The following is a 12,934-nucleotide window of genomic DNA, read 5'->3' as shown; positions in this document are numbered from 1 at the left end:
TCAGTATTTCTTCAATTCTGAATCTGCTATCACATCTTTATATAAGGAGGACATAAAATGGTTCACGAATGAGACCACAGGCCCCATATTTCCAGGTTTACAGAGCATAGGAACCATCATGCTGAAGAAAATGAACTGCAAAAAATTGCAGGAAAACAATAGTGCAACATTCTAAACAAAATCTAGCTCTGTGTTTTTGTGTGCGTCCTTTGGCCTGCATTCTTCTGGTCAAGCCAAGGCCAGTGATGTTTACTTTTTTCCCTCTTTTTTTGTAAAATGGTATAATTTGGCAGCTATATTTATGTTGCAAAGAGCAGACTGCAGGGACCTGTTATCCATGCTTCTAGGCCAGGTCCACACATAATGCATAAGCTCTTTGTTACACTGCCTTTTAATGCTCTGAAATAATAGCACAGTTTTTTTAATGGAGAGAGAAAAACTGTTGCAGAAGGTTGCATAAGCAGCTTTAAACCACAGTGGCTAAAAATAAATAAACCCACATGGATAATTTGTACTGGAATGGAGTTCAAATGAGGCTGAATCTGGTAAACTGGTGTTTTATCAATGAGTATGTTGATTATAATCATGGAATCTCTTTGGAAAACCTTTACCTTTGTAATAGATTTTAAAAAGTCCGTTATAATTGACAACAACTTTGTGCACCATTCACTTCTAAAACTGCCCTACAATAATGAATTTCAGACCATTATGAGTTCTGTGATGAGTGCATTGAACAGAACATCAGGCAAGTTTTTGAATGATAGTTAAACAGAGCTGAAACACAATAAACTCCTATTTTTTTTTAAAGTTACCATCTAGCAGTGAAGTCTTTGCAAACCTTCTTGCATCATCCTTTTTTCTCATCCATCATCACTTCCCACTTGATAATGTAGGAGGCCTAATTATACTTCTATAGCTTCAGTCAAAAAACATCATTTCACTAAACGTCACTGAAGTTCTGTGCTAACCATGAGCTTTAAGACTTTCTATCACTCAGCAGAATTACAGTCCTGGGGATCAGAGGAGGAATTAACATAACATGGTTAGAGAATTCAGGGCTTTAGGTCACCCCTCAGTCTCGCATGGGAGTGGGTTTTACTTTACAAGATTAGCCCTGGGGGTCATAACATCTGCTGAACAAGCGAACTGGCCCGGTAATAATTTGCTTCTCTAGGAATTAGTTTTAGTTTGAGCAGTAAGGGGGATGGTGTTCATGTGGGTCAGGTCATTGCAGGGAGAATAAAACTGGCAAACAGGCTCCCATGTATGGCCACTTTGATTAGTGAGTGTGTGTGCACAATATGACATCATGGAGACTGTGTTTCATGACAAACACTTGCACAGCTCATTTCCTCTGCGAGTGAATGGTGACTTTGTTGCAACACTCGTTTGCAGTTTTAAACATTTCCTGCATCCAGGTGATGTCTTCTTTTCTATCTGATTGGATGGCAAAGCAGGACTCGGCTCTCATGGGATTTCTTGCATGTAGGTGGCACACAGTGACATTTTGCTGTGGTTTACAAGGGTCATTTTATTTTGTAAGTGTGACGAGGAAAGAGTACATTTCTCCCCACCAACCTCCTGTTAGGTGTGGTATAAACAGTAGGGCCTTGTAATTAGGAATAGGCAGACCATTTCATAATACTTTTTGACCACTAACACTGACTACATATTGGCAGGAATAACTACTTTTGAACTTCTGGGACAAAAAAAGTTTGCAGAAATTTGCTCAAAGGCACGTGAACTCGCTACACATTTCACCTGTACGAGAAAGTAAAAAGTAACTGAACACTTCAACACATTTGATGGGATAAAGCGGCACGCTCCAGGTTTTTTCTTTTTCTTTGATTTTTATCGTTTAGATGTGCTCGCCAACACAAATGTTCTAAAAGGACACATTAAGATGTGAAAAAAAAACCAACTACAGTTATTATTTCTAAACTTGGCTTTCAATGTGTCTGACTCGGACATTTGCTAAAAGTTATCTAGATATTTGTTTGCAGTTTTTTTTTGGAATGCTTTAAAAATGTCCCCACTTAACGTGCAAAAACTTCTCAATGTTTTTCCATTGTGCCCTGAAATTAATAAGATAAATTGGGCTTACGCAATAGCATGGATTATATGAAGCACTAAATATTCAAGTGCACTAAAATGCCTCCCTCTGCTTTGTGTTTTCCCAGGTGTTTACATCCAGCATGTCGCCACACTGCTCCCTTCTGCTGCTGCTGAGTGTGACCTGGCTGGTCTCGCCCTCCTCTGCCCTGCCCTTTGAACAAAGAGGCTTTTGGGACTTCGCCCTGGACAGTTTGGAGAATGGCGGCTTGATGAGTATGATGAGGGATGAGGAAGAGAGTTCAGGCAGCGCGGAGATGCCCCCTCCAGACGTGCCCACGTGTCCCTTCGGCTGCCACTGCCAGCTCCGGATCGTCCAGTGCTCTGACCTCGGTTAGTGAGCGTGCGTGCGAGGAACACAAAGTGTTGGGTTGAGAGTTGCTTTGAGGATCAGACAGAAAAATAAATTATTTGACTGACCGGACATGAACCAAGGGTCTCGAGCCTCATAACCTCAGAAAGTAAAGCCCCCTTTTCTCATTTTGTGATTTTTTTTTTCTAAAGCAGAGATCCCCCCCCCCCTCCTCCGAGGGAAATGCTGGTGTATTTTAACAGGGGAAGGCATCTCTTTGAGGGATTTTGCGTTCTTGACTTTGCATGTATATACTGAGTAGAAGGGAGAAAAAAAGAGCAAAAGAAAGGAAAAACCGTGGGACAGACGGAGGAAAGCAAAACAAAACAACAAAAACACACAAAAAATAGTGGTAGTGACAAAACCAAGAAAATATTTAAGCATAGACAAAGCCTCTTTGACAGGAGGAGAGTTTTTCATTTTGTTTAATAGGTATTTTTTTAGGGCCATGTGTAAAATGTCTAGGACTGAAACCAAGGCTGAAGAAATATTAAGTTAGTGAAACAAATAAAACATTGAGACTTTACTAGGAAGCTTGAGACCAGTATGAAAGCATTCTTTGTCTTAATGACCTTTATGGAAACACAAATTGATCAAATATGACACAAAACGAGTATAATCAATAGATACCTATTGAAAAGTTTCATAATGCTCATACAGAGAAACCTTTTTAAAGCAGATTCCTTCAAAGCATTGTGCAGCTCTTTAAAGTGCTCTCTTTGTCTAATCTCAAAGGACCAAACTACTAAATTTTCTGTAATTCATGGATCTAAAGATTTGCCTCACTCCACTTGTCGTAAAACTCCTACATGATGTCTGTGTTTAGACGTAATGGTTTTGTCAAATCATCATTTTACAAGCTCTATGCACTTACTGTCCTCAGTCTTTCTGCAGTGGTGTAAATGTGGAAGTGTATAATTTCCAAGATGTCAAGTGCTTATTTAGAACAGATGTATTTTGGTGGTGGCGTCTGTCTCCTCTCAGCACGCATCCCAGCATGATGTAGAGCATTTGGGTTGAGGCGGCCAGGGTTTTATTGGGTGCTGGTATTGTCACTTTGTGTTTGAGATGCTGAGATTTGTGGCAGATATGTGTGGAAAACCATTTTTTATTTTGTTTTGAGGGTTAATAGATTACTTAATCACGGTCTGGCAAAAGTTTTTCTTGTTTTTGTCAAGTTTGTTTACATCTGCCAGATATGACGCAGGTGTGCAGTATAAATCTGGAGGTTTCTAGCTGGAAGAATGTAAACTAAAAGCTGCAGGTGTCGACTGGAGTGTAGCAATACCCAAACATGAAATAGCAGAACTTTCTGCACAGAGATTTGCACAACTGTCTTTTTCTCCCTCCTTCAAATGAAGACAAGCAGTTCACGAAGAAACAAAACAGATTTGAAATTTACTAACCAGCTTTAGCAGCAAAACCTGCACACCAGCACACATACGGGAGCACAGCATCAGATTAAACGGGTGACAAAGTTTGCATGTCAAAGGTGGTTTGAGCTGGATCTATATACAACTTGTCAAGAAGTTGGAGTCCTGTCCAACCTGCTGAAGTTTTAAAACAACTCCACATTGAAATGTCAAATTGTTTCACCCACGGCTTTCAAGCATTTTCTCTTGGTTTTCCAACACTTTACAAACTACTTTAGCTATAGACATGGAAAAGAACTTGCCTAGGTTTGGTGAACATGATAGCTTTTCCTGGATTAATGGCTCCTGTTCTTTTGACAAATCCCCAAGAAGTACCCTCCTGAAGTACAAAAGTCTTATTCCACACCTAATATCTCATTTGGGGATTCTTTCTCATTAAGTTGCAGACAGGACTGTGGCAGACATAATTCCCCACGATTTTAAGGATACATTTTGCTTTCGGAAGCCTTGATAATTTCCAGGATAAAGCCACTGCTCCTTCGGCATTGCGTGGGTGTGGTTTGAACGTCAGAGAGAGCAGCTGATGGTTTGGTGCTGTGTGGTGACACAGAGGGTGTGGCACAGCACCACTAAACCATATATCTAAAGTTAAACTGTAGCTGGACAGTTCTGGGCAGAGTCCGGTGGGTCAGATGTGGTTGGTGGTTGACTGAAAACCCAGTGTGACTGCTACTGCTCTCTCACCAGTGGGTCTAGTTGCATCATGGCCTTGAAGCAGCTGAGGCTTGTCCTGGTTGGAACTCACTTACACATCCTCCAACCACATCTGAAACACTCGTCCACGTGGCTGTGTGATGCAGTCTTCTTAATGATCACTGGTCGGTTGCTGTGTTTATGTGCGGATGGAGTCTTTCCTTTGAAATAATGCAGGTGTGTTTCTGAATGCCACTTGACTGCCAGCTGCTCGCAGTCTTTTGTCAGCGTGCATTAATTTATAACTCAGTGAACGATATTCTAAAATTAATAAATGTGACTCTTTTTGGTTTTAATTGCTTTAAAATTAAAATAAAACATTTACATATATATATTCTCAATGCATCACAGCTTTAACACTCATACAGACTCATGTATTTCTTATACGTACCAGAGTTGCAACCCCACACCATCCCTTTTTTTTGATGTGTGACTTTGCAGATGGTATTTAAGTCCCATCCTTGGTGACTTTTGTTAATAAAAGCCAGATGGAAAAAGCTGGTTTTCCCATCTGGTGCAAGGGAAACTAGTGTTTGTGTGTGTTATATTGCTCATACTGCTGTGGTGTCTGTGTGTGACCTCCATGTTTGCGTCCATATCCACCTTCCATTAAAATATTAGGCCAGGAGCACCAACGTGCTCATTTAGGACTGTGTGGGAGTGTGATTGGTGTGGCTATTTATTTTCCAAAGTCTGTGTCTGAGTGAGACTTCCTAAGAACCTTCCCTCTGAAAACAAAGTGGTTTTGTGGTGTAAGCATTTAATAGACCGTGACTCCCTTCTGTGTTTTTGTTGGTCTTGATTTTAGGTTTGACGGAGGTACCAAAGAATCTTCCTCCAGACACCAAGTTCCTGGACCTGCAGAACAACCGTATCACCGAGCTGAAGGAGCATGACTTCAGAGGCCTCACTAACTTATACGTAAGAGAAAAGTTAAAATCATACCGCCCCACTCCTTATCAGCTTCACATACCTATCTAAAGGATGTGCAGTTGCAGTTTGTATTGGCTGCACTGGGACATTCCAGGGGGATTTTGGGATTTAGAAGTTCATTTCCTCTCTTTTTCCCCACTATGCTGAATTTCACCGAGGGCTTTAACTGTGTTGAAGTTTTAGCCCGAGGCAAGTCTTTTATAGCAATAAGACGTTGCTCACTCCTGACCCACATTAAAGAACACTGACTAAAAGTGAGGTTAAAGGGATTGTGGATTGACAACTTCTGAAGTACAGTTCTGAGGAAAGTTTATGGGCAAATCATACCTTACCTGTGATGAATAGTTCTTTGATTATTCTAAGTTTGGAGAAGTTGATTTTAGTTTAGACTAAACTGACAGCTATTTGGAATTGGGCCCATACAAATATAGTTTGCTCCTTAAAAAACAACTTCAATCTCCAAAATTGACGATGGTTCATGTGAGTGTTATTTTCTAAACTATACACCACACTCAATTTGGCAGTGTAGTTTTTATTTTATTTTATTTGCTGTTATTTTTTTTTACCTAAAGTTCTATAATTACTTGCAAATGGGGGCAGCATCAGCTAGCTTTGCATTCTGATGTAGTTTAGAGATGGGATGTAAGTTTTCAAATGAGTGGCCAATAGCGTCCACTAACATTTATGAGGTTGCACACCAACACCAAAAATCTCAACATGAATTCAGGACTTTCATTATACATGATATAATGTTGTCATATATGTGCTATTTGAAAACTACAGGAAAATGTGAGTTAAAGAATCCTCTTTGGACGGGTCTACTTCAGTTTTATAATATATATATTTATTACTTTTAAAACTACTAACTGAGAGCAGCAGTCACTCCTCAACTCTCTGCGAGATAGCAGTCGGAAGGGTCTACAAAACAGTTCAGTAAAAAGAGAGAATACAAAAAACATCTCTTGTTCATTTTGTGTAAAACATCAGTGTTTCTCTTTGTACTTATTCTTTCCTTACCACAAACTGATGTTATCCTGTTTAGTAAGTGCCAGTGACTTTATTCCCTTATGTTTTCAGGCTCTGTCTGTGAGGAATAACAAGATTTCCAAAGTCCATCCCAAAACGTTTGTCCCTCTGAGGCACATGCAGAAGCTCTACTTTTCAAAGAATCTGCTGACCGCTATACCCAAAAACTTGCCTGCATCTCTGGTTGAGCTAAGGATCCATGAGAACCACATCAAGAAGGTGGCAGCTGGAACCTTCTCTGGACTGGGCAACATGAACTGCATAGGTTAGAGATGCTAATGACTCCTCCAACTCGGGCAATATTCTGTGGTACTCACCACTGTCTGTGCCACTTTACAGCACTGGATGTAGATGAAAAAAAAAAAGAATATATTTTTATTCTGTGCCACAATTACTTCTTTTATTTTGCAGAAATGGGAGCAAACCCCCTCCAGAACAGTGGTTTTGAGCCAGGAGCATTTAGGGGACTTAAACTGAACTATCTGCGCATATCAGAAGCAAAATTAACCGGAGTCCCAAAAGGTAGGAACTCACCTGTAGAGATGTGATGCCAAAAATACATATAATTTAGATAATTGCAGATTCTTCAGAGTCCTTCATTTTGGTGATTTTTTTTTACACAACCAACATGTAGATAAAGTCATCTGACAAATCCCATAACACTATTGACAGTTACCACACAACTATAGAGTGATGACATTTTACGAGTCTGTTTGCTTCAGGTGGATGAGTTTAAGTATCTGGGCATCTTGTTCATGAGTGATGCTGGGATGCAGTGGGAAATTGATGAATTGGGGCCTTGTCCTCAGTAATGAGGGCATTGCTTCGGACTTTTGTGGTGAAGAAAGAGCTAAGTCAAAAGGCAAAGCTCAGCATTTACTGGTCTGTCTACGTTCCAACCCTCACCTGTGGTCATGAGGTTTGGATCATGACAAAGAACAAGATCTCGGAAACAAGCGGCTGAAATGGGCTTCCCTTGCAGTGTAGCCAGGCATAGCCTTAGAGATAGGGTGAGGAGCTCCATCCTGCATGAGAAGCTTGATGTAGAGTCGATGCTCCTCCGCATTGAAAGGAGTCAGTTGAGGTGGTTCAGACATCTGATTAGGATGCTTCCTGGACACCTCCCTTTAGAGGTTTTCCAGGCAAGTCCCACTGGTAGGAGACCCTGGGGATAACCCAGAAGTCACTGGAGGAATTGTGTATCTTCTCTGGCCTGGGAACGTCTTGGAGTCCCCCAGAACGAGCTGAAAAGTATTGCTGGGGAGAGGGATGTCTGGGTTTCTCTCCTGGACCTGTTGCCTCCACGACCCTATTACAGATAAGCAGTAGAAGATGTAGCGATGGACGAAAGATCTAAACAGTTTAGAAAGCATTTTGCAAAGTGTCACCCTGGAGTTAAGGCTCTCAGGTTTGGTGTCTTGTTTTGCAGATCTTCCAGAGAGTCTCAGCGAGCTTCATTTGGACCACAATCAGATCCAGGCTGTGGAACTGGAGGACCTGAGCCGCTACAAAAACCTCTTCAGGTCTGTTTTATATTCAAACTCAACACTATTTCACTTTGGATAATTTGCATGAAACCTTGCTTTCTTTTTTACCACACTGGCAGTTTTATTAAGTCATAGTGAAATTAGTGACATGCTTTGAATGAAATGCACAATAAACGTCTTGTGCATGTCTCAAACTGTCTTCTTTCCAGTCATGTATGTACACTAGAATGGCCTCCTGTCCATCAGGCTTATGCTTTAAAAATGGTAATATGTGCAAGAGCTGCTTTAACTCAAAGCCTTAGAGAGGTGGCAACAACCAGAAAAACAGTTCATAAAATCATAAACAACAAATTGAAAGCAGATCAGCTAACTGTTTGGAAAGCAGTTTTATTCTGAAACACATCTCAGTAATTACTGAACATGACTGTGAATCCATTTGCCTTTTTTATTTGTTTGTTTACAATTTAGATGACGATTTAAAAATCTGTTGCGTAACTGTACTAATTTAAAACAAGCAGTTTATGTCTGCTTCTTCGATGGTGCAATTCATTACTCTGTATAGAATATGAATTTCCAATATTCAGCAAATGAATGAATTAATACAAATTCCTATTTTATTTTTGGGATATTTAAACATTAAACAAACAGAGCATTAGAATATTGTTTAGATCTAAAGTTTATGATTATGTCTAGCTTATAGCAAAGAAAAAAAAAAGCAAAAATAGGAACAGTTTTCCTTTTCCGAGGTACAGTGAACGCATCGTGATGAAAAAATAATGAAGACAGATCTCAGATGTCAAGTATTAGGTGTGTAAAATGATAGAGGCTGGAGTTTTTTTTAACGTTGAGATCTGAGTGTGACAGTGAACATGGTTCCAAATCCTAGCAGCTGACTGAATGAGATGTTTACAATTTCTTATTTATTTTCATTATCTGTTCCCCATAAAATGAATGAAAGATGAATAATTAATGTAAATTAAATTAAAGTGCTATGTGTTGTCATTATATATTCCCATACAATGACAAAATTAGTTCTTTGCATTTAACCCATCACACGTGAGATACGCCCAGGTGGAGCAGTGGGCAGCTATGTAAACACCTGGGGAGTAGTTAGGGATTGGGTGTCTTGCTCAAGGACAACATGGCATGTGGGCATGGTGCAGAGTTAAGCCTGCAACTTTCAGGTCCCAAGTTTGCTCTACACTATTTCGGTCCCAATATAAATAATATATATAAATAAATAAATATATAAATATACCAGTAAAACGGTCCAGTCTAAATAATTTCCCTCCTCAACTCATGAATGAGAAATGAAAACCTTTTTTAATACCAGTAGTGGCTCAAACATTCTCAAAGGGTCCCTCGAGAGTGCTGACGGATCTCACCAGAGGGAACTGATAGATTACTGTATACCATTCTTACCAGAACTTCTACAGTGCCTCTGGAGCATATGTGTCAAACTCAAGGCCCGGGGGCCAAATGCGGCCCTCATTGACATCTTATCTGGCCCCCAAGATGATATGTGAAACGTAAAATACTTTAATCTCTTATTTTTTTTCAGTAATCTTTGATTATGATGTCAAAAGCACAACAAAGAATGTCAAATGAGACCAATCAAACTCTTGTTGAGGAACCTGTGACCAAGAAAAGATGTTGGGTATACGATTGAGTTAATGTAGATTCTGAAACTGGCCCTTAGATTGAAAAAGGTTTTAATTTTTGTCCCCTTTTGTAAGTGTGTTTGACACACCTGCTCTAGATTGTCCTTGGACACGTGCTTGCCGTCTCCCCTTGCCTGCAGAATGTCTGCGTCACTATGTGCCTATGTGCGGAGTGTTTTTTTCAATCTCAAGCTATCTCTCCTCGGCCAAGGAGTAAGAGTTTGATAGAACTTTTTTGCCTCCAAATTCTAGACATGTGTCACTTTCATTTATTTTTGTCTGTTTAAACAGGTCTCACTTGTAAATGAGTCTTTAAGGTTCAATGTAATTTATCTGTGCGAATAAAGATTGAATGAATGAATTTTCTCCAATGGCAAATGCCCCTTGTATAATTTACTTTATTACCTACCAAATGTCAAACGGCCCTTTGTGAAAAAAAACAACAACAAAAAAAAAAAAAACGTCTAAATCTCCTGAGCTTCCATTCCTCTTTTTTCACACCTTGTTTTGGAATGAATGTAACATTTTGTTTTAATAATCATCTTGAAATTTAGAATTTGTTACATCTCTTGTCTTTATTTATTTACCAGATTGGGCCTTGGCAACAACCACATCCGTAACATAGAAAACGGCAGCCTGTCATACCTGTCCATGCTGAGAGAGCTGCACCTGGACAACAACCGCCTCACACGTGTTCCCCAGGGCCTTCCAAAAATGAAATACCTGCAGGTCAGTTTTCATCACCTTCACACCATTTTGAATGTTTAACACCTTCCATCCTCACCTTGTTCTCTCTGCCACGCCCTCTCTTTCAGGTGGTGTACCTCCATTCCAACAACATCAGTCACGTGGGCGTGGATGACTTCTGCCCTCGAGGGTTTGGGATGAAGAGGACGTTCTATAATGGCATCAGCCTGTTTGAAAACCCTGTCAACTACTGGGAGGTGCAGCCGGCAACGTTCCGCTGCGTGGGCGACCGGTTTGCCATTCAGTTTGGAAACTACAAAAAATAAAAGACAGGGTGATGCTGCGCAATTAAATAAAACAGAGGGAGGGGGTGGTGATGGGGAAAAGGGAGAGAAGCTTGAAGAAACTTGAGTCATAGCAGAAAAGGAGTTCATATTTGAAAAGTTGAAACGATTTATTTAGTGTTATGTTTGTGGCGCAGAAGAGTGATGAAGACGGGGAAACAAACTTGTTGAAGTGACTTCACTACGTCTGGTTTTAAACGTAAATGAAGCTTGTTTCCATCTGAAGCTGATAAAAATGAGGAGAGTGTTTGAGGAGAGCATTTGTCCCACAATGTCTATTTAAAAGTTGTGAAAATTGCAAAACTGTTCATTGCAGTTTTTCACAATAGTTATTGTGACAGAGGTCAATCTTCTGTTGTTTTTATTTTTATTGAAAATTATAGGGAAATATGGAAAAAGCAGTGCATTTTAGAAGGTTTTTTATACATATAAATGGTGCTTTATGACTTTCTATGTGTGCTGGTTTGATAAACACATTGATCTAGATCCTGAAATCTCTGTAACTATTCCAAGTTATCTGAGCAATATCTTAATACGATATGTCTTAAGAGGACACTGAGGTTCTGTCCCAGTCTTAATAAAGGCTGCAACACACCTGCTTCACTTTCAAATAACAAAAGTGGCGTGTTTGCACGGTGCAACATACAATAGTAGTGTTGATGCATTGTTTTGCACAGATTTTCTGTCATGCTTTATCTGCTTTGTGGTACATTACAATTAGCCTGTTTACAGCTGTAGAGCTTTGTGGAACTACTTTAACCTTAAGTATTATGTCCTGTCTCTGTTCTGTAATCTGACAACCTACTGCTGCATGTGAATAAAGACTCTTTCAGCCTGCTGCATTTAGTGAGAAACAACTGATAGCCCCCTGGGTGGAAGGCTGTGTGAGAAATAAAGAAGAAATGCCAAAGAAAAACTGTACACAGTGCACGGGTGACTCTTACAACTACTTAAACATAAAAAAATAATTAAAAAATCCAAGGGCACTGGTCAGGTGAGTTAAGTTGACCATCAGCATATACAGCATGTTCATTTTGAGTGTTTTAAAAAGTATTTAAAGAATACTGGTGGCTTAATATCTATGCTGTAAATCTCTAAATTAAGAGAGAGGAATTATCACTGTTTAATGTATGCTAACAAAAATAGACAGAAGAATAATGCAGATATGAAACTTATCAAACAGATATAACAGCTAAATGTTTTCTTACAGCCCCTCTTTACCGCTTTAAACCAGACTCAAGATACTTTAATATTGTAAAAGTACTATAAATGTAAATAGAACTTGGCTTAAAAGTAATGAATTTATACAACATTTTTGTTTGTTTGTTTTATAGTTCACCAAATATTCTGGCAATCATGTTAGTTTATGAATTTCATCCTTATAATATAGTGAAAGGCATAATTTACAAAAAATAACTTCCTACAATAAATTGTGCTATTGATAAAGGGTTAAATAGATGGCAGTTGTAATTTATTTAGTTTGGCCTTCTACTCAACGCTCACGATTAAAACGTCCTGGATTACTGACAATCGACACCAAAATAACACCAAAATATTTTTTTATTAAATGGTAATTTTTCATTTCCCATTGGGCAATCCAAAATAAAACTCAAGCCTAGTGTGGATAGTTTTACATTTTTGAACTATTTAGAATTTTCCAAAAACTAATGAACCCTTTCACCCTGGAATCACTGGACTTCTCTGGACACTTTTTTTTCTTCTCAGACATGATTATTTGGCAACTTGTTGCTGATCAGTTCATTGTGGGGTGTTCACCAGGATTAACATTATTTTTAATTAATACCATGTGATATAATAACTAACTGCATTTTCAAAGAATGCAGAGTGATGAATAACCACATATTTTTTTAACTGAGTTGTTAAATGTATAAAAAGCTGAAAACCAACTAAGTGTGTTTAATTCTAGCTTAAGCTGAATGTGGAAAGATGACAGTTAAAGTAATAAAAGGCTAACTAAAACCTAAATGTAAAAAAGGCTAACTAAAAATAGAAAAAGCCTAGGTAATAGCTTAAAGTGTCAAAAAGGTAGTAAAAAGTATTAAAAAAATACTACCAGCTAGAAAACAGTAGAAAACAGTTTGGTGGAAGCAAAAAGTTAAAAGTAGGTAAATGCTAGTTAAAAGTAGCAGAACAATAGCAAAAACTGGAAGTGTATACATACATACATATATATATATACATGTGT

General features: G+C 38.9%; 1 protein-coding gene across 1 annotated transcript; it reads left to right on the top strand.

The window, feature by feature from the left end:
* The first annotated feature begins 2,195 nt into the window (after nt 1-2,195).
* bgnb (biglycan b) lies at nt 2,196-10,713 on the top strand. The gene is made up of 7 exons (XM_037684104.1): nt 2,196-2,445; nt 5,399-5,511; nt 6,601-6,814; nt 6,961-7,071; nt 7,979-8,072; nt 10,288-10,426; nt 10,513-10,713. Exons 1-7 carry the CDS (start codon nt 2,196-2,198, stop codon nt 10,708-10,710), a joined length of 1,119 nt encoding a protein of 372 aa, XP_037540032.1. The 3' UTR covers nt 10,711-10,713.
* The last annotated feature ends 2,221 nt before the right edge of the window (nt 10,714-12,934 follow it).

Source organism: Nematolebias whitei, chromosome 11 (assembly GCF_014905685.2).
Source record: "Nematolebias whitei isolate Nwh7 chromosome 11, NemWhi1, whole genome shotgun sequence".
Classification (NCBI taxonomy): Eukaryota; Metazoa; Chordata; class Actinopteri; order Cyprinodontiformes; family Rivulidae; genus Nematolebias; species Nematolebias whitei.
The sequence above is the reverse complement of the archived record's forward strand: the minus strand, read 5'-3'. Positions and strand labels throughout refer to the sequence as shown.

Bases quoted from the DNA above. Each gene is read 5' to 3' on its own strand.
- bgnb (XM_037684104.1), top strand. From the start codon at position 2,196: ATGTCGCCACACTGCTCCCTTCTGCTGCTGCTGAGTGTGACCTGGCTG. The intron at 7,072-7,978 runs GTAGGAACTCAC...CTTGTTTTGCAG, and splicing joins ATTAACCGGAGTCCCAAAAG to ATCTTCCAGAGAGTCTCAGC. The intron at 8,073-10,287 runs GTCTGTTTTATA...TTTATTTACCAG, and splicing joins CGCTACAAAAACCTCTTCAG to ATTGGGCCTTGGCAACAACC.